Source organism: Glycine max, chromosome 3, assembly GCF_000004515.6.
Source record: "Glycine max cultivar Williams 82 chromosome 3, Glycine_max_v4.0, whole genome shotgun sequence".
NCBI lineage: Eukaryota > Viridiplantae > Streptophyta > Magnoliopsida > Fabales > Fabaceae > Glycine > Glycine max.
The window spans coordinates 40,853,976-40,880,949 of record NC_016090.4 but is presented as its reverse complement, the minus strand read 5'-3'; the positions used below and the strand labels follow the sequence as shown (position 1 = coordinate 40,880,949).

The window sequence follows — 26,974 nt, the reverse complement described above, 5'->3', positions numbered from 1 at the left end:
CAACTATACCTTCCACAAAATCATGTCAGTGTAATTAAATTATATGTTTAATTAATCATCTGCTTGCATTTTTTGAAATAGGAATGACAAATTGAGGCATCCTAACTGCTTGGGCTCGTCGCATTAGCATGCCAAAAAATGAATTAGGATGGATTGGTCCACTTTAGAATATGGGTTTAAAATATATTTCATTTTGTTTTATAGAACAACTACCTCTCCAAAATAATAAGAAAATAATATAATTAATAAAATTAAAAATTATAAAAACTAAAAGATTATGAAAGCAAATATTTTTATTCCTACAAGCTATTATCCCTTTCATCCATTCTCATAATAATTTTTAATTGCATTAATCCATCTAACTTCTTTAATTGTTTTTGTTTTTAATATTGATATCAACAACAACAAAAATGGTTAGAGAGACACTACATTCATTTATCATCTCCTAACTTATAATATTGGGATCTTAAATACAGCATTTACTTGATACTAAAATAATATTTTTAACCCAAAATTTATACTACTTTTTTATTACATAATTATATATTAGCCCAATAGGCTACCCTACCTCATCCTGTTGCAAGTTGTTTTCTTTTTAGGCGGACAAATGGACTAATAAAAACCTACTTGCCTAATAAAGTAGATTAAGCAAGCTTATCCAACGAGTCAAATTTGCTTTGTCACTCATAATATTAAACAATCTTTATTTTATAAAAATAATTTGGGTTAGTATTTTTTTATGAGAATTGATTTATATTTGGAAAAGTGTCTTAAAAAAAATTGTAACTAAACTTGTATGAAAGTATTGTACTAACACGCATTGTATCGCTTCTTGTTTGGAGTGTTTTAACAAATAAAAAAATTGATATTGTATATTATTCACAATGAAATTTAATTTTAAGGATCTATTCAAACTTTCTAAACCCTATTAAACTGACCTTAATGTATATATGAAAGTAATTTTGATCGAAAACAACTAAAAGTCCATATTTTCAGGCCCACTTGGAAACATTTACACTCTCGAATGGTAAGAAAAAGGCTGTAAAATATGTGACCTGGGTGTATGCCTGTTATCATTTGAAAATGTTTTATTAGTTTTATAGATTTTTCTCTTTTTTATTCATTTATCATTTCTCTTAAGTCAAACACCTTTATTTTTTTATTATATGTTTTCATTCACTCTATTTCTCTCTTCTTTATTTACACCCACTCTATTTCACACATACTCATATTTTTTTCTTCCTACTAAACATATCATATATTTCTTTGAGATATAATTCACATATAACAATTGGTATAATTTATACAACATTTTCTGTTGTTTATCTTTTTATATCATGACATGTAATACATGATATACAAGAGAGATAGACAAAAAAATGTAATTGTATAAATTGTTATAAAAAAAAGTGTTACTGTACAAATTGTTGCATTAAAATAGATCAATAGAAAAAGAAAAAAAAAACATTTATAATCGTTTGATTATAAGTGAAAGAAAGATTTAAAAAATAAAAAAAAAATTATTTGAATAAATAGAGAAGTAGGTGAAAATAAATGAATAAATTATATAAAGTTTTTATATTAATTAAAAATAACTTAACTCGTTTTATTTAAAAAAATGCTACATATTTTTACTGAAAAATGTTATATATTTTTTTAAATATAGTTTTATTTATTATTTTATTATATTAAAATATTTATTTAATTTTTAAATAAAGTAAAACAAAAAATATAACAACCATTTTTTCCTATTTCAAGGCAACTTAGGAGAAATATTTTTATATGTGGAATCTAAAAAAAACTAATTCATTTTTATTGTTTTATCTTAAAAAAAATAGTATTTCTATCTTATTTTATTCATTTTATTTCTTTATTTTCTATTTACCCTCAAATAAAGAAAGTAATAAAGAGTAAGACAACGTAAATTCACAAAGAAATTAAATGGACAAGCAACTAATCATTTAATTTTGAATCTCCTAATAAAATAAGAGGAAAAGGAAGTTTGAGGATATGAAGGTGCGTTTGGTTGGGGGAAATGCCGACCAAAATACGCCATAATTGGTTATTGGTTGCAACTGCGTCGATAACTTTATTCATTCATCTTGTATGTGTCCTACGTCCCTACCACAATGCATCAACATAATTGCAACTCACCACTTCTATAACGTGCCTATAGTTGAGATCAGATGACATTGTCTTTCGAAATTAATTATACCTGCAAAAAATTTCTCTTTCACAATTAATTTTTCTATTTTTTTTAAATATAAAGTACTACTTTCTTTCCTTTTTATAAAACTCAAATTAAAGGTGTACCTTATAATCATTTTTATAAGAATCAATTTATATTGATTATTGTATTAATATTTTTGTTTTTAAAAAATATTCTTAATTATGAATTTTATTTTTTTAAGTTTACTAAATAGTAGACAACCTTAAGAGTCAACACTGAAGTGTTAGACTTTCTCACAACATGAACTAGTTGTAAGGGAGATTAATTTGTTATTCCTATAGTAACTTTATTTATTAATTAAATTGCAGGCTCCCACTCCCACTCGACACCCTTTTAGATTATTAAGACTAATTTTTGTTGCTCTAAGTGGCTCTTGCGATCAAAGTTCTCTTGTATCGTTGCACTCGAAGCTCAATCTGCATCTGACCTAAAGAAACTTTTGCAGGTCTGCATTACATTTGTGGAGGCCTACACTCTCGAAAGAAATTGTCTAGTTGAGACTGGTGCTTGGTTCATCTACGTCTTGGCATTAAATTAGAATACATTAATATTTTAAGAATTATAAGATAAAGAAAGAAAAAAAAAAAAGAGAAGAAATCCTGAAAAATAATCACATCACTAAAAAAATTAATAACTAACATTTTTTTGATAAAAAAATGCATTAACATTTTGGACTCTCTTTTGAAAATCTAACTTTGTTTTATATTATATGTAGAGAACTTCGGAAAATTTACTTTGTCCCTTTGCATACATAATTAATAAATTAAAATAATAAATATACTAATGATGAAATATTTTAAAAAAATTAAAGTTAATAAAAATATTTTAAAAAATAAGAGTATGTCTCAGGGAAATTTTGAAAAACATGTCAAGTTAGGACAAGTTTAATGTTACTAAAAAAAGTAATTAACTTTCTTACTTCTTGAGGGTTATTAATTGAGTCTTATAAAAAAAATACTTGAGGAGAGATTAATTTATATATATTTTTAATATTAAATATTTTATTCACATATTTAATATAAATTAATGTTATTATAAAACATATTAATAAATAATATGAAATGGAATATTAAAATAATCAAAATATATTACTTAAATATTTTTGTAAAAATATTTTAGACTATATAATAATATTTATAAATTATTCTTTTTTAAATTCAATCCATCCTAGCCTGTTAGCCCATATACTCTTATTACCAATTAATGCAAAGAGGTTGAAACTTTTCTTTAATTTTTTTCTTAATTGCAAATTTTATAATTTAACTTGTATTGTTTTGTAAATTTTCTTACTAAAGTTTTATTTTCGTAAATTTTATCATTGAGTTTTAAATTTTTGTACATTTTACCAAAAAGATGAATAATTTTGATGTTAGATATTAATTATAATTATGATATAAAGCAATTTTTTATATCAATTATAATCATAACAGATCTAAAAAGTCACTTTTTCTCCATTAATTATAACTATAATCAATATATAAAAATCTAAAAAAAAAATTTTCTTGCGTCATTTTGTTACTGACATAATGATAAAATGTTTAAAAGTAAAAAAATTAGATAATAAAGTTTGTTTAAAGTTTAATAGTAAAATTCGTGAAAAAATCTTGAGTGATAAAATTTGTAAAATTATGAAAATTAAGTGATAAAATTTTAAAAAAATAAAATATGAGTGATAAAATTCACAAAATAATAAAAGATTGATGATAAACTTTGAAATTAAGTTTTTTTTTACGAAAAATCCCTTTAAAATATTTAAGGCAAAGGTATCCGTATAGAGAACATATTCAAACATTTGCGGGATACGGTCTCGGTGTGTGGTGGATATTTATATATATCTCCTTCACTCTATCTCTCTCTCTCTCTATATATTTTGCGAGGAAGAGTTATTTTATTTGTAGTTTTTTTTGTGAAATTACGTTTTTAATATTTATCTATCTTTATTAATATATATATATATATATATATATATAAGAATTTATCAATTATTGAATTAAACGTTTTTCGTGATCTGATCAAGCATACATTTTTTATAAGAAAATTAATTAATTGATACTTCATTAAAAAATTAGTTCAATATAGATGAATTATTTGATTACTTTATTGATGCTCAATTTTCATAAAAAATTTACATAAATAATGAATATAATTCAGTGGATGGATTGATTAAATTCACACATTATATAAAGATTAAATTATGTGACAATTAGTGTAGCATAGGTTACATCGACCAATTGATGAATACTTTTTTAACACTAAGACCTAATAAAAATTAAGAGAAAATTCCATGATTTAAATTGTCACTAAAGAATCTAAGAAAGAATGTTAAAAAGAAAAGGGAAATTTGGGACATAAAGTATTAAACCCCATAGTATTTTTTAAAAAAAGATGTCTTAATGAAACGATTGGTTTAACACGTATGATGTGTTCATTTTAAGATTATTTATAGTGTGTTTGCATTCACGTATTTTACGTGATTTTTTGCTTCATCTCTTAAATATTTCATCATAGTTTTCATGTATTTAAGCATGTAGATATGATATTTCATGTTGAAAACATATGTCCAAGCATATACTAAATAGATAGCTAAAATCAATTTTTTTTCATCGTCATACATATTTTAATATAAAATTATTACTGACCCGGCTTAGGCCCATATCTACTATACTTGCATTGATTTTAAATTATTTTGAACTAAACATGTTGCAGCACTCAGTTGCTTTATCTGAATATTTAAAAAACATGCACTATATGTAATATTTTATATAATTTTTACATGTCCCACTTACTTTTTTTTTTATCTTCATCATGTTATATGGTTTGAAGAAGCTGCTAAAGGTGAATGAAATGGGAGTTTGCTTCCATGATAGGATTTATCTTTCTGGTGTTTTTATTTCCTTTTCCTTCTGTAACCAAAAGAAAATATTGTTCATCATGTACACGTAACCTTTTATTGTTTACAAAACATTCTCCTTCGCCGCATGTAGGGTTTGACATGAATGAATTAATCCTGAACTGAACACACTCACGATCACGGTTTGGTCCCACCCACGTTATCATTCTCTCAATAACTGCATTAGGCACAAGTTTAACTCCCGGGTGATCACTACTTATTTCTTGTGGCTGGTGAGTGAAGGTGATCGATGACACATTAGCGAGGCCATTCATCTTTGTCGCATTAATCTTTGTCATTGTCATGTCGACGGGTATAGAGGGACAATGTGGCTCTCTTTCTTTCCTAATAAAGATGGTTTAATTTGCAATTTTGGACAACCTTCTCCAAATCATTTTGAATGCAAGTTGCATTTGGGTCTGACCTGAATTCTCACCCCAATCATGACCAAATAAAATGGTTGTGTTGTGCCCATTAATTAGTGTCAATTAAGACGCACGACGTACAGTTTGCAGCAGCAATATAGAATGTAAATACATGGTTAGAAATTAGTTAATTAAATTTAATAATAATAAAATAATCCATAATTACTTATAAGATTGTAAAATTATTGATTTATATAACTTACACGTCATTATACTCAATACAATTTTTTTTATAATAATACATATAAAATGTTATATTTCCTAAATATAAAAGTCTAATATAAGAATAATCAGCTTATTAATGATAAATTTATTAAAAATGAAGAAAAATAGGAATATTTTTAAATTACAAAATAAAATATATGGACCGGACGAGAAAGGTGATTAAGAGACCTACAAGTGAATATAGTGTTTAGACTATGATGACCTTTATTTGCCTTATAAAAAGAATTTTAATTATCAAGTGGTCCACTTGTTTTTTTTTAACTTGAGTGGTCCACTTGTTGGTCTCTTGTTATGAGGAACATAAGAATTAAAAAATAACTTTATGATCTTAATGTATAATGATATTTTAAAATTTAGTGGAAATAGTTAATAAACTTTATGATTGGATTGGTTGCTCTGTCAAAAAAAATATATGTTTGGACTAGTTGATATCACATATCTTTAGCTAAAAAATAATTTATCGATCATAACTAAAAAGAACTACTACTAAACAGTAATGAGGGATGAGAGTGTGAGATGGCCAAATTTTAATAGGATAATTTCAGTCAACAGTTAAGATTAAAACTAACTAAAATTAGATTGGAACCCATAAAGATGTAATTATCGTGTAGCATACAATAGCTTCCCCTTTACAAACACAAAAATATATTTGAAGTGAGAGAAAAATATACAATTCTTTCCTTAGATATAAAAATGCTCCAACAGCACGTCTTACCATTCATTCCCCATTTACTAATTATACATAATCAATTTACAAGAAAAAGCCAGGTATTACTTGTAGCTAAAAGCCTAAAACTTAAGCACACTTCATTGTCTATAGTTTTTGTCGTGTTCCTCCGAGCTGCTTGTGGTGGGGGAGTACTAGCCCTGGTGCTGCTCAAGGTTACGCGTCTTTCTGTTTCAATTAACAGAACATTAATTAATTAATTACCAGCCTTGGTAATCTCTATCTCATTCTCTATTGTTTCATCTTCCGTTCTAAACTTTCTATAGATATCCCCTTTGTAAAACTTTCTAGTCCTCAGCGCCAAAATGATCGAAGCAAAACAACCAACCAACGTTGAAGCCGTGATTATGATAAAAGCCATTTTGTAGCATTGCACTCCCACACATGTTAAGTCCTTTCCTTCTTGTCTCGTGAGTCCTTTGGCCTTCAATAGTTTCAAAGCCTCTTTATCATACAAAACACCAGCCACTTTCACGTTCAGAATGTAAGACCCAAGAGGGCTTGCAGCAGCTCCAAAGTTGTACAACGTGGAGTAGTATTTGAGGCCAAATACTTCTGATATGATTGCAAACATTAGTGGCCATTGAGCTCCAAAACAAAACCCTATGACCACAGAAGCTAAGTAGAGAGAGTTTGGAACACCAAGGGCTATCAGAACATGGCCAACACAAGAGAGAAGCAAAACTAGAGTGAGCATGTAGGGGCGAGGGACTTTGTATTTGGTCAAGAAGATCTCAGAGGCATAACCTGAAGCTACTCGTCCCAAGTAGTTCCATATGCTCACTAAGGAAACAAATGTTGTAGTGCTTTTGTTCGGGTATCCTAATGAGTGTCCAATCTGTCCCAGGTTGTCTATGGCTGTTAATGTTCCTCCAGCACCAAAGGTTGTTGCAATGAACAAAATCAGCATATCAATACTAAATAAAGCTTGCAAAATGGTGTAGTCTTCTCCCCTCTTTGGAGGGTTGAATATGTTCCTTAAACAAGAACTTTTCTCGTGGGAACTTGTAGTAGCTGCTGGTACTACTTCTTGCTCCACCACGTTTGAAGATGGAATAGCTTCAGTGACTACTTTCAACTGAGGTGGTGAATCAGTTAAACCTTGCGTTTTGGCTTTCAATTGGTTTATCTCCTCTCTAAACACCACAGCAAGTGGTAGAAGAAGAAAGGAGAAAACCACAAGGCCATCTACTATGTATTCAATCCTTGAAAAACTAAGCTTGTTTTGTACAACGATCAGAACCATGAGAAAAGCAGCAAGGCCAAGTGAAATATATAGAAGGTGGTAGAAAACTCTGTTGTCCTCCTTGGGTTGGTGGTGCACTGTGTTCATTAACCGAATTGTTGGAAGAAAAAGGAAGGAAACAGCAGCAGGGAGCCACGCAATGAGTAAAATAAGAGCTTGAGAGTCATGATCACCATAGAAAGCATGGTAGAGTTGTGTGATGATGGCACCACTTAGACCAACGTAGCCTTTGAGTATGCCTAAGATACTGCCACGGCTTCCAGGGAAGTTTTTCACACACGTGACTAAAGCACCAGTATTGGCAAAAGTTTGAGAATTTGCACCAATGCAAATGTAGAGACACATTTGCCAAACTTGGGGTTTGTCAATGCGGCCAGAGACAGCAAGAAATATCATGAAGTAGCCAAAGAAGTTCATGATGACCCCAATTGAGAGCACCACGAAAGGTGGTGTTACCTCGTTGACCAACCCGGATATGACTCCAACGTTGGCACCTAGGTCTTTGAAGAAGCTTAGCAAGTTGAGAGTGGATTGGTCGTACCCTAATGAGGTTTTGACCTCGTTAGAGTATATTCCAAACATGTAGGTTGCTCCTGCAACGGACATGATGAGTAAAGATGCAAATAGCATGAACCAACGCCCCGTGAGAACATGATAGCTGAGGGCCTTCATTCCCCTCAAACCACCACTAGTGAAGTCTGCCACCACCATTTTGCACTCTTGTTGTATTTTGGAACCAAACACTTTTTTTGTTGTTGTGTGGATAAAGGGTGCTGAAGTGATGAGGCTATTTAGAACCATGTATATATACAGAGAGAAATTATTACTGTTGGTTTCGGGAAACCCTATGATACATAATCGTATTATTTATAATTTATGAAGTTAATAATGTATCAAAATGGGAACCACATCCTCTAATTTCTGATATACGGGTGAATTTATATGGATATATATATATATATATATATATATATATATATATATATATATATATATATATATATATATATAGGGTGTGAAGATGATTTCCCTACATGTGAGGAGAGAAATGTTGCACACGGAATAAATGATTATGGTTTGACGCCGGTGGTATCAGGGGAAGGATTTTCTTAGGAAATTTAGGGAGAAAAAAAAAGGTGTATCATAATAATTTTGTGGTAAGTGCAATTATATGAATTGAGAAAGTGACTAGCACTCTAAGTGGTGGTCCTAACTAGCCACTATCGGAGAAGAGCCGGGAATCAATGGGAAACTATTGGATATGAATGTGACCATCACTTTTCATATGAAGAAAAATGCCAAATCCAAAGCTTTAGATTTCGCCACAGCCACCCTTGAGCGTCAGGGTTACATGTACTATGAAGGAACCCGAGTTATGTGTCCACTAATAATTTTAAGTTTTGGTAAGACAGAATTTAAATTATTGAATTAACGTGTGTCCAAATTAACTTTTTAAACTGTATATAAGATTATATCTTGACTTCGGGACAAAATAAAGTGACTCAAATGATTAATCACCTCTTGTAATTACTCGACATCTGATCCTAGCTAGCTTCAAATCTCTTGATTTGTTTAGTCTATCCTACAACTTATACATATTCATCTTATTCTTTTCTACATTTCGGATTTTCTTTATATTTCGTCACGTTAATGATTATATTTTTTATTTCTTTTCTGTTTTTCTTAATTCGTTTGTACACCTACACGTGGGATTCTTCAAATTAACTCCACCCGCTCCACTACCCAAAAGGAGGAAAATAGAACATGGGTTTCGATGAACCTCATTTGTAACAATACCTAAATTCGGATCCTGTCTAATGCTGCACCGCGTAGCAAAATAGTGAGACAATTTGTTTTTGGTAGGCCAATGCAAGTCAAGCCCCATGTGAGACTCACTTATTTCAGCTGTCATGTTCTCCTTATAATTCCTAAAAAGCGTATTTTTTTTTTAAAAAAATATTATTTGGTTTAAGGTGAGTTTTAAGATTTTTTATTAATAAATATTAATTATTAGTTTATTAATTTTTGTTAACAAAATAAAATAATTGAATTTGTGATATTTTTTTATTATTTTTTCTTAATCATGGAGCCAATTTTATATCTTCATGCGAATTCTAGGATGAAGTCGTGAATGAAATTGAAATGGTACACAAATGAAACATCAATTTGATCACCGGGTAACAACAGGTTTTTAAAGTTATTCATTTTTTTTACTTACATAATACTTCTAAGTGGCATCTAATTAAGAATTATGAATGAGATATAATGTTTGACAAAACTTTTTTTTTTTAAATCGGCAAAAAATTGAATAGATTAAAGGTACCAGTGGTACCATGAGTTCATTACAAGCAAAGGCCATATCTAAGGTTTTTGAATGAATATCATGTATGATATCAAAAATGTTATTTGATAAGCATAAGTTGAATCAAGTTACAAGAACAAGATCAAGTAAATTTAAGATAAGAACTTAATATATTTGTTTAAAGAATCTCAATTTGATTGTTTTAGTTTGACATCAACATCTTTAGTATCAAACACTCTTTTATCAAAGACTAAATCATATTTTTGAACTGGTAATTGATTAGCAGACTGTGTAATCGATTATCAAAGAGTTTGTGAAGATATTTTTGACTAACAACACAAAACTATATGAATTTTGATTTGTGTAATCGATTACGAGTGAAGAGATTTCAAAAAGGCTTTGAAAAGTCATGACTCTTCAGAAATATAATTATGTAATCCATTACCAATATGAAAAAACTTTAGGAATTTTTTTTTAAAAAGACACATCTCTTCAAACAATGTTGAAAAGACACAATTGGCCTATATATATATATATATATATATATATATATATATATATATATATATATATATATATATATATATATATATATGTGTGTGTGTGTGTGTGTGACTTCGAAAAGTAATAGAGATATTCTAAGAGAACTTAATTGTCAAATACTCTCTAAACAACTATTTGTCAAACACTTACAAATGTATTGAGAGAAATCAATCTGTACATCTCATAAACTCAATTATAATAGTGTTTATCTCTTGACTTGTGAAATTCTTGAACACAAGGGTGAGGAATCACAAGGTGTGTTCAAAGACGGACAGAGATAATAAAAAAACTTAAGTGATTGAGGACTAAACGTAGACACAGAAAGTGACCGAACCAATATAAATCGAGTTGAGTTTGTATTTCTTTCTTCTCTTATCTCAATTATTTTATTGTAGTTTACTTTATCTTGCGCATTTAAAAAAATATTATTAAATTAATTATTTCTTCTTATGTATTCTGAGCCTATCATATATCATTTAAAAGGAGTGAAAAAAATTTTAAAACTTAATTCATCCCTTATTAAATTATTGAGACCACTTGTCGAAAATTAATTAATATTAGAATTCAGTGATTGAATAATAATACCTACTTCCAAAGACCCATCTGAACGAAATAATGTTTGACAAAGCAACATATCTGAATGCATAACTCATATAACGTTTGTTTAGGAAAGCTTAATTTGAATACATAAATAAGATAATGCATGTTGAAGAAAGCGCGCTATTTGAGTATAACTCAGATAAGATAAGACTTTCTTGAGCAAGTGTATCTGCGTTTATGAATATTTTAAATGACGTTTTACTAAGCTTCAAAGTTGGTTATTAGGCATTTTATAAAACAGTTTAAAAATCATTTTAAATCTATCATGCTAAAAATATTTACTTTTCACAATTGTTTTGAAACCATTTGAATATGAGTGTTTATATTGATTTTTTAAAATCGTCTTAGATTCTTTTATGTATTATTTAAAAAATACTAAAAACATGATAATTCTAATATGGTTTTATGCAAAAAAAAAAAAAAAACCATTTTAGAATGTATGGTTTTTAGGAAAATCTAGTTGTGGGAACCATGAACATGATAATCTTAACTTTTACTACAAATGTTAAGTTTGACCGTTAATTTATGTGGGAAACCAAGTCAATAAAAAACAATCCACAGCCACAATTTCAACGTCAAGGCTTTTGGGAACTCCACGACCCCAATTGTAGTTTCATTGACCATATTTGTTACAGTTTTTTGCAATATCACAACCACACAATTTAAAAACCATGGCTAACACCATTCACTATTAATGCTCCGCCAGCAAAAAATGTTGTTGCAATGAACAGAATCAGCATGTCAATACTGAAAAGTACTTGCAAAATGGTGTAGTCTTCTCCTCTTTTGGGGGGGTTTGAATACGTTACGTACCCAAACAAGAACTTTTATGCGAGCTTGTGGTAGTTGATGGTACTTCTTGCACCACCACGTTTGGAGGTGGAATAATAACTTCAGTGACTACTTTTACTGAATCGATCAAACCTTGCGTGTTGGCTTTCATTTGGTTTATTTCTTCTCTAAAAACACCTCAACAAGTGGGAGAAGGAGAAAGATAAAAACCACAACACCAACGGTTACGTATTCTGGTCTTGTGAAACTGAGCTTGTTTTGCATGATTATAAGAACCATGAGAAACCCGGCAAGGGCGAGTGAAATATAAAGAAGGTGGTAGAAAACTTTGTTCTCGTTGGGATGGTGAACGCTGTTGAATATCCGAATTGTTGGAAGGAAAAGGAAGGAAACAGCAGCAGGAAGCCAAGCAATGAGTAAAATAACAGCCTGAGGGTTATGATCACCATAGAAAGCATGGTAGAGCTGTGCAACGATGGCACTACTTGAACCAACGTAACCTTTGAGTAAGCCTAAAACATTGCCACGGCTTCCAGGGAAGTTTTTCACACACGTGACAGTACCACCCATGTTGGTGAAAGTTTGAGAATTTAAGCCAATGCAAATGTAGAGACACATTTTCCACGCTTGGGGTTTGGCAATGCGGCCAGTGACAGCAAGAAATATTATGAAGTAACCAAAGAAGTTCATGATGATTCCAACGGTGGCACTAACATCTTTGAAGAAGCTTAGCAAGTTGAGAGTGGTTTGGTCATATCCTAAGGAGGTTTTGACCTCGTTAGAGTACATGCCGAACATGTAGGCTGCTCCTGCTGCAGCCATGATGAGTAATGATGCAAAGAGCATGAACCAACGCCCCGTGAGAACATTGTAGATCAAGGTCTTCATTTTGCAGTGGTGTTGTGTTTTTGGATCAATTACACTTTTTTATGTGGATATAAATGGTGCAGAATCACGTATAGTAATTGGGTTTGACTATATGGAGAAAATAGAGTGTGACTGCTGAAAATTGTTTGAGTGGAAAAAGAAGCAGTTGCAGAGGAATATAAATCATTATGGTCTGACTAGTGGAAATAAAGACGTATTTCTAATAATATCAAGTTTTATTCCTATTTTGACATTTCTAATTTCTAGAATTTTAGTTCCAATTAGCAAGGGATCAGAGAAACTTTCTAGTTATGAATCGGGAATAGAATCAATAGGTGATGTTTGGTTACAATTTCGAAACCGTTATTATATGTTTGCTCTCATTTTTATTGTTTTTATGTTGAAACCGTTTTTCTTTATCCTTGGGCTGTGGTGGCTGGTAATTTCCAATTCAACACTTCTTATTCATTTTTTTTCAAATGAATTCTGTTATTATACATGGCTTAATATACAAGAAAAAGAAGGAAAAACATCGATCTCCTGATGATAGTCTTGTGGAAAAGATTTTCCAAGGGAAAAGAAAGAGTTTTATAACAATGGTGTGCTAATTAAGCACGATGAGGATATAATATTAATGGAGGAAGTGACAAGCGCACTGTAAGCGTACTCCTCACACAGCCAATATCGGAAGACCAGTGGCACTGGTAAACTGAGAGATGACCATCATTTAGCTCAATTAGCTGAGAAATGAGTGATCGTTATCACACCCTAATGTTGATCATTATCAACGCCAGTACCACACTTGTTTTTGTTTCCTTTGATCCCTTGACCACATGTTGAAGACGGATCGACACCAATCACTGATCACACAATTTGTTTTATATATTCCACCACTGCCACTTGTGCTGCTGGAATCATTGCTACAAAAAATTGCAATTTTCAAATCTAAAGATGATGATATATGGGAATTGGTGACCATATAGTCCTTGTTACACTAAGTACGGTTCACTAATTGGCTCGATTCCAAGAAATGTAATTGTCCCCAGTCAGCAACTGAGAAACAAGGAATATTAATTAAGACCGGGATTATCAAATTGGCGAAGAATAAGTGGAACAATTAATTTTATGGAAGCAAAATATATATTCTTCCAATACTATATTGAAGCGCGCTCTGAATTTAATCTGAAGAACATGAGGGACTAAATGTCTCATCACGTTAACAATAATATTTACACTTGTGTCTTGAGCATCCATGCCATTCACGGGAAGAAAAGTCAGCCAATTAAAGAACAAAATAACTCAAGTGACTTAATTAAGAACTTATCGGTGTAATACAATTCCTTTCTACACGAAGGCCGAAGACTGGCCTCTTGTATTGCTACATAATAAAGAGTTTTATGTAGAAAGAAATTGATTGCATGACTTGATCATATATAATTAGAAAAATTAAGGGGTGAATTCTAACAAAAAATATATATTAAGAGATCAAGATCATATAAAAAAATAGGTTGTTTACTAATCGGATAAAAAACAAAGCAATGTAGTTGATATAGGGGAATGGAGTGATTCTGGCTGGAAATGGAAATTTACATGGAGGAGGCTTCTTCTTGTCTGGGAGCATGAAGCGGTGCAAGATCTTTGTCAACACTTGGAAGGTAAAAAACCGACAATGGGAAAGAGAGATGGATGGAGATGGTGTCATGATGAGGGGCAATATACAGTTAAACAATTGTCTATGAATTGCTACACTCTTTTGGTGATTTATCCAAATTAATCTGCATTGTATAGACAATTGTGGAAGCTAGCTGCCGGTGCCATCTAATGTTAAAGGTTTCATATGGAGGCTATTTCAAGATAGAATATAGACAAAACATAATCTCTTGAAGAGGAATATTCTACCTAGTTCCTCTGATTTAAATTGTGGCTTTGGTTATGATGAGGTTGAAACCTCTCAACACTTAATGTTTTTGTGCCCATTCACACATGAATTGTGGAATATTTGTTATTTGCGGTTAGGTGAAGTACGAGTTTTACACTGCAATGATGAGGATCATTTTTTGCAACACTCTGGGAAGACTTGTAGGGAAGAAAGCTACGGAAGCATCGTGGGCTGTTTGGTGTGCAATTGTGTGGTCCACGTGGAAATATAGGAATCACAAAATATTTAACCAAGCTACATGTAATATAGAGGAGGTAGTTGAAGAAATAAATATACAATTATTTTGTAATAAAAAGAAAAACAAATATAAAAAAGTATAAGATAAAATAATGTGACGAAGAAAGATAAAAAAAACAATCTTGTTAACATATAACTTAGTCTTTGTACGTATTGCAGAATGCAGTCTCAATTTAGTTTCTATAAGTAAAAATTTATTAAATCTGTCCTTGTAGGTGTAATTGTGTAAAACATTGTCAATCTATAATTTGATTTCTCTATTTGTGTAATACATTCTTAGAAGATAACTCAAGGTATAACATCATCTTTTTCAAGCTTATTGACAAAAAAAACATTAATTAACTACTTTCTTAAAAATTTCTTTTTTTATATATTTATGTTTATTATTTTACTTTATTTAGCCGGACAATTACCATTATCCAAACACATCGGAAAGGGATCGTTTAATTTGTAGACACAACAGAATTTCTCCATTTTGAAAATTTGGTCAAACCTTAAGATGAGGAGGAATCTTAGGTACAAAAGACAAAGACAAAACAATTCTACGTCCTCAAAAAGTTCATAGCCATGGAGGAGCAACCAACCAGAAGAAACAAAATAAAGGGTTGGACTAATTAATTAACACTGACCAGCCTGTGATTATACTAATTTAACAAATTAGAGAGCGTGGACCTCTTCCATTTCTTTCTCTCCAAAGTCCTTCATCCGTCTCTTATATTTGTAATGTAGCTACTAGCTAGCATAGTTATTACTATATTTCATACCTTGATGACGAGACCAAAACACGCCGGCCTTCTACTTCATTAACTTGGACCTCTCTGTCACATTAATTCTTTAATTATATCTCTAACATACTCTCCCTATAATTGTTCTATTCCACCCAAGAGAAAGAGACACAAGACAAGGGACACATTTGAACTTTGTAGAATATTCAGTATTCAGCAATAATGGATGAAGATCCTAAGAGAATGGAAGAAGGCCTCAATTCAGCATTGAATGGTGATGGCAATAAGGATGACTTGAAGAAGAGGGCAACCATTAAAACCAGTAATGGAGGTTCTATTTTTGAGCATGACAAAGACACAATGGCTAAGCCTGTGGCTGAGGGTGAGTCCGTACAGCAAATAGCTGAACAGGAGCAACCACCGGTTAAGCAGAAGACAAAGAGGGTTGCAACCCTTGATGCATTTAGGGGTCTCACCATAGTGGTAATTAGTGTACTCCAAACCCTTTTCTTTTGGCAAACATTCTGCATAGTAAAGAACTAGTTTACAATGTATTATAATAAAGTGGGACAGAATAACTTTTATAGAATTAGTTTTGAAAAATTAATCGCATTTAATTGGAAATTGTAGCCACAAATATATAATGAATCATGCGATTTTCAGTAAAAAAAAAGCTGATTATTTTTAATACCTAATGATCAAGCAGAGGCTTAATCTAGAGACATGAAATATTTTCACTGTAGTCTAAGGTAGAAATAAACCAACCAAGGTAGGTTTTACTCTAAATAAATGTAGTGTACTCTCAAATTCAAGAACAAGTTTCAGTTATTTACTTGATATTTTAAGGCCCAACCTACTATTTTTTAAAATTAGCATTATGACTTTAAAATTTATTTAAAGATTACTTTATAATCAAAGTTTTCAACATAATAATAAAAGTTTTAATATATTATTTGTATCTATTTAACTAAGTGGGCCTAAAATTTATTAGGCTTCATTTTTTAATAAAAGAAAGTATATAAAGAACTTTTTTAATTGAATATGTTTCTATAAAGTATTTTAATCTAATTTATTCAGTAAAGCATAGCATATATAAACCTAAATGTGACGAATTATATGAACATTTCCCATTCCTATTTATGATTCTGAATAAATCATTCTTAATTTTTTTTCTCTCTTTTGATCATTTATGTGTAGTTGATGATTCTGGTAGACGATGCTGGTGAAGCTTATCCACGCATTGATCATTCCCCTTGGAATGGATGTACTTTGGCGGATTTCGTTATGCCTTTCTTTCTTTTCATTGTTGGGGTTGCCATAGCCCTTGCACTAAAGGTAGGGATTTATTTTATTTTATCATATATAAAAAAAAGGCTTCTCTGTGCAATCTCTACTTGTTTTATTCCTTTGGGTCTCTGGACTTTCTAATTAGAGGTTTATTTTTTAATTATTATGTACACGATCACAATCTAGCTTCTTAATCATAACTGGCTTATTTCAGCACGTACAATGTTTCTCAATATAAGATTCTCTGCTTCATCTGAATTATTTAATATGCAAGTTATGCTTCTCTATTTTCTATTAGTTTCTTTTTCAAGTTATTTTTGTTGCGTGCGTATATAAAAATTAAGTTAGCATGTGTGGTGTAAAAAATTCCGTTCATATATTGATAAACTGATTATAATAATGCAGAGAATCTCAAAGATAAAGCATTCCGTAAAGAAGATAATCCTTAGGACATTGAAGCTTCTCTTCTGGGGTATAATTTTGCAAGGTAAATCCACATTGTTGCATTTTCTGATGTATCAAAAAATAAAACCCATGCATTAATTGTTGCACAGATACACAGGTAAATAAATCCTTATAAACTGATAAATTTGATTGTATAACATCCTATAGGGGGTTACTCTCATGCCCCTGATGATCTCGAATATGGAGTTAACATGAAATTTATACGATGGTGTGGCATTCTCCAGGTATGGTTCAAATTAAATTAAATGAATATGCATGGGGCTAATGCAAAAATTACCCCATTGCAATTTGCAACGCAGTTATTGAATAATTAACCGCGTTTCTGAATATTTTGTGTGCAGAGAATCGCTCTTGTATACTGTGTTGTAGCTCTAATAGAAACATTTACCACCAAGCTTAGACCCACTACGTTGGCTTCTGGACACCTATCCATTTTTGCTGCTTATAAATGGCAATGGTGAGAAAATTCGACACAAATTATATTTAACTTCAAGTATGCTGATTAATTGCAAGAGGGATTAAAAAGAATTGAAGACAGATTATAATAGGAATTCAACTTAAATTGATTAATGAACATTGTGAACTAGCTTTGATTAATAGTACATATATGTGTACACGTGCGGTTTAGGTTTGGGGGCTTCGTGGCATTTCTCATTTATATGATCACAACCTTCAGCCTCTACGTTCCAGATTGGAGTTTCGTGGATCACTTTAACGGCGATGAACCAAAGAGATACACGGTGCATACTCTCTCTCTCTCTAATCACTGTGTTGTGCATACCTTAATTTGTTCTATCTTCAGAATTCTAACTTGACACTATTAAGCTTTTTTTTCCATTTGTTAGGTCATATGTGGGATGAGAGGACACCTAGGGCCAGCATGTAATGCTGTTGGGCACGTGGACCGACAAGTTTGGGGGGTCAACCATCTTTATTCTCAACCAGTTTGGAGACGCTTGAAGGTGACTAATATGTAATTTAAGATATGTTTAATAAAATTATCTGCAAAATTAGTTCATTAAAAATAAAATTAGATGTTAAAATAATTAAAAATGTAAAATAAAAAAATTAAATAAAATTATGATTTATTTAAAAAATATGATAAGAAAATAAATAAATATATTGAAAATAAAAGTGAAAAAAAATATAAAAGATTAGAAGTTAGAGATTAAGGCATTACTTTAAATAACATTTCATAAACATTAGAAATTATTAAAAAAATTATTTATCAAATTGCAAATAGTAAAAAAAATAAAAACTAACTAAGATGTATCCTAGCAGTGAGAAATTAGTCCACATTGTGTAGACGTCTTATTTGCTGCTGGTATTAAACCTTTCCAAGTACATCTTAATTTTTATTTGCCTTAAAAAAAACTTCTTAATTTTTATTTCAAACTAATACTGCCATTTTGGTATTATTCTAATTATTGTTTTTCTATTTTTTTTCTATGACGTTTATAGGCGTGTACATTCAGTTCTCCAGGCAGTGGTCCTTTTCGTGATGATGCCCCAAGTTGGTGTCTTGCTCCTTTTGAACCCGAAGGCTTGTTGAGGTTTATGTTGATGGTTTTTTTTAATAGTTATCGTAAAAGAAATAAAAAAATAATAATATTTTTTCTCCAAAATTAAAATCAAATTATGTTACTTAATTTTTTTGAGAAGTTAGTGAGAATTTCTATAAAAAAAATCATTTGCACAAATTGATTGTAATTTATAGGAGTTTGGTTTTTTTTTCTTCTTATATAAGTAGTGATTAAATTTTTTATTTAAATTGAGTTTTTTTTTCTTTTTTCTTTTCCTATATATAAATTTGGGTTACTTTATCAATAAGCAATCTCTATTTATCTATCAGAAGTATTTAACAATAATTTTTTAAAACCAGTTCTATATCAGCAATCCTCAGTGGCACTATCGGCATCCATTATGGGCACGTCCTGATTCACTTCAAGGTTAGAAAACTTCACCTGTGTTATACGCATGCCTATTAACATCTATTATAAAAAAAAATGTAATTTAGTTATAAAAGTATAAAATTTGGCAGGGTCATTCGGAGAGGCTAAAACAATGGGTCTCAATGGGGTTTGTGTTACTCATCATAGCCATCATCCTTCACTTCACAGATGGTAAGCTAGTGAGATATGCACCTTAAATAAAATATCCATCTAATTAAGAAACATAAAATTTGCATGCAAAGATGAATCTTAACAAATTTTTTAATGGAACACTACGCAGCTTTACCAATTAACAAGCAACTCTACAGCTTCAGCTATGTTTGTTTCACAGCTGGGGCAGCTGGAATTGTCTTCTCTGGGTTCTACATACTGGTAGGTACAAGTGAAAAAAAAAAATCTTTTGAGTTAGTATTAATAATTTTTTATTTTTTCCCCCATTTTGGTTTTATCTCTCATTGGATGATTCTGATCTACACTCTTGAAAATTAAACAGATCGATGTTTGGGGGCTCCGCACACCATTCCTGTTCTTGGAGTGGATAGGAATGAATGCTATGCTAGTGTTTGTGATGGCAGCGGAGGGCATCTTTGCAGCATTTGTAAATGGATGGTATTATGAAGATCCACGTAGCTCACTAGTAAGAATCGCCAATTTCTGATTTATATTGTAGGTTAAATTAGTTTGTTTTTCTATTTTATTTTTTAATTAAATTTGATCATTTAGTTTTTTTTTTCAATTCAATTATCTAATTTTTTAAATCGATTCAATTTCATCATATTATTTAAATTATATCAACGATTTAAAACGGTCACTAAATAGTTTTAAAATGCTAAAAATACATATTTTCTAACATTGTAAATTTAATTTAGATAATAATATCAAATTAAATCTATTTTAAAAAATTAGATGAATAAATTGAACCCAAAAAATAAAGGATCAAACTAAACTTAAATAATAAATTATTGAAAAAAAAACTAGTTAATTTAACCTTTTTTTACTTAGCTAATGGATATTATTAGACAAAATTTAAATTTAATTCTTTAAGTATTTTTAGTGTTCTTCAATTAGTTTTCCTTAATCTACAATTATTAATATAGATAATTACCTCATTTATAATTTCGTGTACTCATTTATTATTTTTAAATTATCAATTAACTACTCTTAAAAACCATCCCACGATCACAAGTAATTAATGTACAATAGTTTTCAACATGACAGTTATTTACCACCACGTTTAACTAAAAAAACAATAATTAAGGTACAAAATGTCAATTTTTGAACTAGTCTAAATAATAATAGTTTATAGTTGGTATTATAGGTTAGCATTACTAAGGTAAAACTTAAATTTGATAGGTGAATAGTAACAAAAGAACCTAACAAATATTGTCTAAGTTTTGTCCCTATTTTAATTATGATAATTTGACAATTTTTATCCCTCTGGATCTCTCTCCCCTTTTTACCATTTAGGACAAGAAGCTAACCAATATTGTTGCACGTGAAACAATAAATTAACCAGGTACACTGGATCAAGAAGCATGTGTTTGTCAATGTTTGGCACTCAGAGAGGGTGGGAACCATCTTATATGTCATCTTTGCAGAAATCACTTTCTGGAGTGTGGTTGCTGGCGTCTTACACAAATTAGGAATATATTGGAAACTATAACAATCAGCTGCATTATTAATGGTCAATCTGGAATTGTTATTCCTCTATTATATTCTTCTTTTTGCTATTTTGGTTCATTGTACTCTGCATCCAAATTCTCCTAATCAGTCACTTTCTCTTCAATTTGTCAAAGAGAGTAGCACTCCAAAATTTCCGTATTGTGGTCCAAAAGGAATAAAAACGAAAGGACAAATACTCACTGCAATGCCACTAAAAAACCCACGAGGTAAGAAAAGATAGTATACAGCATTGACATTTCGAGAGAGTATCGGCCCAAACATCATTGCATTGGAACTTCCGAATTTAAGCTAGATCGTATTCTTCTGAGAGAAAACCTGATACGGAAATAAAATACTATATGTTAAGGATCGATATATATATATATATATATATACTGGTATTTCTCAAAACTTTTCTCCTTTCCATTTCCTGCAATATATGTACTGGTATTTCTCAGCTGTTACAACTTACAACCAGCTAAGTTCAGTTTAACTCCACTAATAATAATAGGTGATAAAGCAGCAATCAAAACTTAATGGTTTGTTACAAATGGCAAAACCTTGCTTTGCAATTTAGATAATTACAAATGAACCCACCTATCAGTTCCTTATTTTTTTCTGATAGAAATCTATAATAAATTACTCCTTCCATTTTTTAAGAGTTTAAAATATTAATATTACAAAAATTAAGGATTATAGTTAATATTCTTATTTATATGAATTCTTTTATTTTTAATATATCTTTTTTCAGTTGGTATATGTTTTTATTTACCAATTTTAGTTGACATCAGTGCCATAAAATATTCGAAACATATGAAATTATAAATGTTTTAGGAATAAATAAAAAGGTTCACCTAGGAACTTTTTTACGTTTAAACTTTTCAATAATTTATTATCTAATTTTATATTAATGTTTAAAATAATTAAGAGTTAAAAGATAAGAATATAATTAAAAATAAATATTAATATTATCTGTAACTTTTAAAATAACAGATAAAATAGAATTTTTTTTCTTCTAAAACATCAATTAAAAAATAAGAAAAAACTAATAAGGAAGCACCGAAGCAGTAACACAACAAATTCTACGACTATAAGTCTAATTTAAACTATAAAAAAAACACTTGTCATTGACAGATGAACTGCTCCACTAAAATAAAAATATTAACTCAAAACCCAAAAATATCTAAGACACTGTCCGGCAGTGCACCAACGATGCTTTCTCTATTTTTTTACATTAAGTCCCTCACCATTTCAAAACGACACCGAGAAGGACAACTGAAAGGCAACCACCATATTCTATTTATTAAAAACAGAGAACCAGAGCAAATACCTTATCTACTGTAAGTGGCACAAGATAAAATATAACGCAACATTTTTTTTGTCAAGTATGCCTTGAATCTTCTTCCTCACGGAGTCTATATACGATACTGACAAATGGGAATAACAACAAACAAAATCTTAAAATATCAGTTTGTGACACAAAATGTGAAGAATATTTACGGCATAGCAACAAATCGGGTCTTTTCATGATGTTAACATGTTAAGAGAAAACAATTTAAAAAAGAGATTAACATCACAGATATTCTATTTTAGCATCAGAAGATGAGACAGCCAACAAATTAAACTTGTGCTAGTGTTTCTCCATTTGCAATGACCATGGAATCCCCATATATTTCACTATATCCTTGATACTGATCAATTATCAAGCTATGTCTATGTCAATAATTGAAACGTGTCCTAATAAAAATGCAGCGGCAAAAAATGGCCAAAGACCGTTGAACATGTGCCTACAAACTAATGAATCAAATTAGACAGAATCAGGGTTTGCCATCTGTGGATGTGACATAGTGCTCCCTTTGATGATATCCATGTAGGTGACATTCTAAGTTGAAATAACGTATCAATTAGAATTAAAATACCAGATAAAATATCACAACAGGGGGGCAACTTACTTGTAGAAACTGTATCTTAGGAAAATGACATAAGAAAAAATGAAGCATAAGGAACAACGAGCAGTTGGGTGAAATAAAAGCACAATACTAAGGAAACCAACCGATTCAATGGTTGTAGCTAACAAAATTTATATGCTAAAAATGGCGCCTTTCATTCCATAAATCCACAGACAAACTCGTGTCAACCTGTTTGAATTCCTTTGAACGTGTCACTGCTTCTACACTGTTAGTTTGTAATGATGCTTTTTCATTTTCAAGTAGGATGCAACCAATAAAAAGTTTATATATAGTATGAAAGAACTGAAAATTAACATTTTACAATAATTCATTTTCTTTCATAAAATACTCTAAATAATCTGCCAGTCTTTCTCCTTTTTTTCCTGTACTTGCTAGTTGCTAGTCCTTCTTTCTATACTAGGTTAAAATTACAAGAGCTCTGAAAAATATAGCGTGGCAAAGACCAACATCTGCACCATATACATTTCATAATTACAAGTTACATATCATAACTACATTATAACCATGTTATCTGTACACGGGCACAGGTTCATCCAAGATGAACAATGCCACCAGCCATGGATCACTCCCAACCCATCAACATCTTCCAAACTCCTTTCTCAATCTTATTCCTTGGAATGGATAAACCCTCCCCTTCATCAAGCAAGATTCTATAAACTTCCCACTCGCGGTCTCCAACCACATGTCTTCCAACTTCAGCCTGTTGAAACAAAAAAAATTGGCATGCTGTAATTCTCAGTCTACCTCTCTTTTCATTCTTCCCCTATCTAATTTTGTGAACATAATTCTAGAAATTGGGAAATGGGAACAGTATGAAAATTCATATTGAGCTAGTCTCCTATGGGAGATTATGACTTCACAGAAAAATTAAGTGTGAAAATAAACAGTAGGAAGTAACATAGTGATCAGAAAGTACCGAAAATATGCAAGGGCCAAGCATTTTGAGAGCAAGAGTAATATCATAAAAAACAAGAGGTCGTCCTTTGCCCGACAACTCCACAGGGTTTGCAACCAGCAGCTCTGTATCAGGACCCCTGCTTACAACAGTTATTCTGAGCGGACGAAGTAGTTCCATCCTAAGGCGTGATGTCAAAGACTTCTGCTTGCTGGGGTCAACTATCTTTTTCCCATCTGCTTGCACTATGAACAAGTCAAGCTCACATTTTCCTCTGGGTTTTGGTGAGAATCTCCCATAAGAAATCTGTTTAAATGACAAATTAGGTCTAATTTTAGCATACTTGATAAGATGACCAAGAAAAGTGGAAAGGAATGTGAAGTTACTTGGCACAATAAACAGAACTTCCCGTGTTGAAAGGAATATGAAATTTCACAACACAGTATTCACATACAAAAAAAAAATCACATATAATATGTAATAGAAGTGTATACACTTATCAATTCTTTCTGCTGACAACACTATCCAAGTCATAGCAGTTCAAAAGCATGATTATAAAATATTGTACTATTCAGGTCTTGAATTACTATACCTGAATATTGTAGTCCTTCAGAGTTCTCATGATGTCATAAAGAAGACCTTTGTGATCTTGACATATAATTTGGACAAGCGTGTGAGCAGGACTCAGCGAATTGTCCATCGTAATAGAAACCGAATCTGATGTGGAAGTCCCACTTCGTATTGAATCAGGTAATTCCAAATCAAACATATCTTCTGAAATTGCACTTGGAAGGAATGAAGATGCTTGAGAACAAGCAGCGGTTTCTGGGCCAACCAACTCAATGTCAATGGCAATTAAGGGATCCCCCAAAATAGCTGCCAACTGTTCGATTGTGTCATCTCTTCTCTTCTTTGTATGTAGAAGTTCCCTGATCATATGCATATAAGATTAAGCAATAGGTTAGTTAGTTCAGTAAAAATATATGGAATTGTAATCAAATGCACACTATACAACAACAAATTAATCTCCACTCTCATAAAATGTATTTCAACATCATCTAACGAAAGATAGCCTTAGTTAATAGAAAAAGAATTTTCAAATGGAAATGAACTAACAATATAAGAGTACCGAATTGCAACACTAGTATGTTCCAAAAATTGAATGTATAGAAATGTACAACCTTGTATCCGTGATGAAAAACAGATCTACCACTTTGCCATCAGGTGTAGTAGACACCTTCACTTTGTGTATGATGAGCTCTAGCTCACTAAGAACCTCTGTAACATCTGTCCCAAATCCCGATAATAAAAGCCTTCAGTTATTTTGTCAAGTCAAGAATAATACACAACAAGGCTTCCATCAGATAATTTGTTAATATAACTAGAAAAAATGGCAAAATCCAAGGCAGGCAAAGAATCCAATTGGAAAGTGTTTTAGACTATGACATCAATTGTCACTGTAAAACAATCAGTTCATTTTTCCTTTTAGCATGATTTTCTCAAACAACAAACAGAACCCTAAGATCCGTTTACCAGTCCCAACATTTGGGAAAACAAGGGTTGAGTAAAACAACACCAAGATAGATGGAAAGCAACAAAAATGAAAAGTAACAGCAAATCATAAAAGTAGAAACCCCAAATCTCCAAGTGAAAGTTCAAGACAGCAACCAAGTACCGTGTAAAAGGCCTTTACGGTCGTGGCAACAAAATGTCAAAAGGAATACATTTGGTGGTTTAGGAGGCTGCAATTCTGAACGGTAATAGGAAATTCCAGAAGCTGAAGAACAAGTAGGGCACGCCTCAATTAGCCTCTTCTTCAACAAACTCCACCTCATCCTTTGCTTCCCCACCACCCAGAATACTATGTAGCACCATTTTCCGTCGGTGGAAACGTCTTCATTGCAAACAAACAAACAAACAAATCAGTAGAGATACAAGGTGAGTTGAATGATTAAGGAAAGAGAAAAAGATGGTGGATTCGATATGCTCTCCTAAGAAAACTAACATTCTAATAAAACTAAAAAAAAAAAAAAAAAACGAATCAATCTCGCAAACGTAACACAAGAAAGTGAAGATAAATTGGAAGGCGGCTTACCTCCTCGGACAATGCTAAGACCGAAGAAGAGAATGATGCGACACAAATCACAACCCAGACCGGTCTTGTCGGGGCAATTGACGGTTATGACGGTTGCTTCACCTTCTTTCTCTGGCTCTCTGATTATCACTACGTCGTCGTGCAGTATCCCCATGATATTCTTCTTTCTTTGTGTGCTACTACAGTACTACAGAACTGAAACGAGAGAGAAACAAAACACGGCGCAACGGAATGGAACTTGCCTTGTCACTGTCTTGGTCTTGGTTTTCAGAATTTGAGCGGCGGTTGTGAGTGGTAGTGGTAGTGGATTATGACTAATGGAAAATGAAAAAGTGAAATTACATTCATCGCCTTTTCAGTGTGTTCAAATTACCCTCGCTCACTTCGTTAGTGTTGCCGGTCGTTGTAGTACCAACAGTAACTAAATGCCGACTAAACATGTTTACTAATACCTTTTGCACGCATAAGAAGAGACAAACACTTCATTAAGAAGGTGATAATCACATACAAAGTCTTGTTAAATTGTTTAAATTTAAGTCTTTTTAAAGTCACTTACTACGTCGTCTTTTTAAATTTAAGTCTTTTCTTTGTTTTTTTTTATTTGTAAAACAAATAAAAATCTTTAATACTAGTAAAACAATATAGAAAATATATTAAATAAAATAATATATATAAAATATTAAATAAACCATTTAAAAAATATATGCAAAATATTAAATAAAAATAAAAAGGTAAAAAAATATTTATTTATTAAATTATTCAATTAAAAAAATATACAAAATATATTAAATAAAACAATATTTAAAGATATATTAAATATTAAATGAAACCATATAAAAAATATATAAAAAATATTAAATAAAAAAAAGTAAAAAGAACATTTCTTTATTAAATAATTAA

The 26,974-nt window shown here is 31.1% G+C and overlaps 3 protein-coding genes and 1 non-coding gene across 4 annotated transcripts; 1 reads left to right on the top strand and 3 right to left on the bottom strand.

Annotated features, from left to right (window-relative positions):
• Positions 1 to 6,359: 6,359 nt before the first annotated feature.
• Positions 6,360 to 8,648, bottom strand: LOC100797779 (uncharacterized). Its single transcript, XM_003521366.4, has one exon. It carries the CDS (start codon positions 8,542 to 8,544, stop codon positions 6,694 to 6,696), a length of 1,851 nt encoding a protein of 616 aa, XP_003521414.2. The 5' UTR covers positions 8,545 to 8,648; the 3' UTR covers positions 6,360 to 6,693.
• A 3,202-nt stretch (positions 8,649 to 11,850) lies between these two features.
• LOC100820499 (uncharacterized) lies at positions 11,851 to 12,868 on the bottom strand. Its single transcript, XR_003266571.2, has 2 exons — positions 12,118 to 12,868; positions 11,851 to 12,079 (listed from the first exon to the last, which is right to left on the bottom strand). It is a non-coding gene; the product is annotated as an uncharacterized protein (transcript).
• Positions 12,869 to 15,814: 2,946 nt separating this feature from the next.
• On the top strand, positions 15,815 to 21,317 carry LOC100819967 (heparan-alpha-glucosaminide N-acetyltransferase). The gene is made up of 13 exons (XM_006577647.4): positions 15,815 to 16,231; positions 16,946 to 17,083; positions 17,441 to 17,522; positions 17,648 to 17,724; positions 17,842 to 17,951; positions 18,129 to 18,240; positions 18,346 to 18,462; positions 18,962 to 19,053; positions 19,383 to 19,449; positions 19,542 to 19,623; positions 19,733 to 19,824; positions 19,946 to 20,089; positions 20,969 to 21,317. Exons 1-13 carry the CDS (start codon positions 15,971 to 15,973, stop codon positions 21,113 to 21,115), a joined length of 1,521 nt encoding a protein of 506 aa, XP_006577710.3. The 5' UTR covers positions 15,815 to 15,970; the 3' UTR covers positions 21,116 to 21,317.
• A 2,062-nt stretch (positions 21,318 to 23,379) lies between these two features.
• On the bottom strand, positions 23,380 to 26,571 carry LOC100797226 (ACT domain-containing protein ACR10). The gene is made up of 6 exons (XM_014773884.2): positions 26,075 to 26,571; positions 25,655 to 25,873; positions 25,161 to 25,266; positions 24,572 to 24,908; positions 24,001 to 24,285; positions 23,380 to 23,784 (listed from the first exon to the last, which is right to left on the bottom strand). The coding sequence occupies exons 1-6, from the start codon at positions 26,226 to 26,228 to the stop codon at positions 23,647 to 23,649; spliced, it is 1,239 nt and encodes a 412-aa protein (XP_014629370.1). The 5' UTR covers positions 26,229 to 26,571; the 3' UTR covers positions 23,380 to 23,646.
• Positions 26,572 to 26,974: the final 403 nt, after the last annotated feature.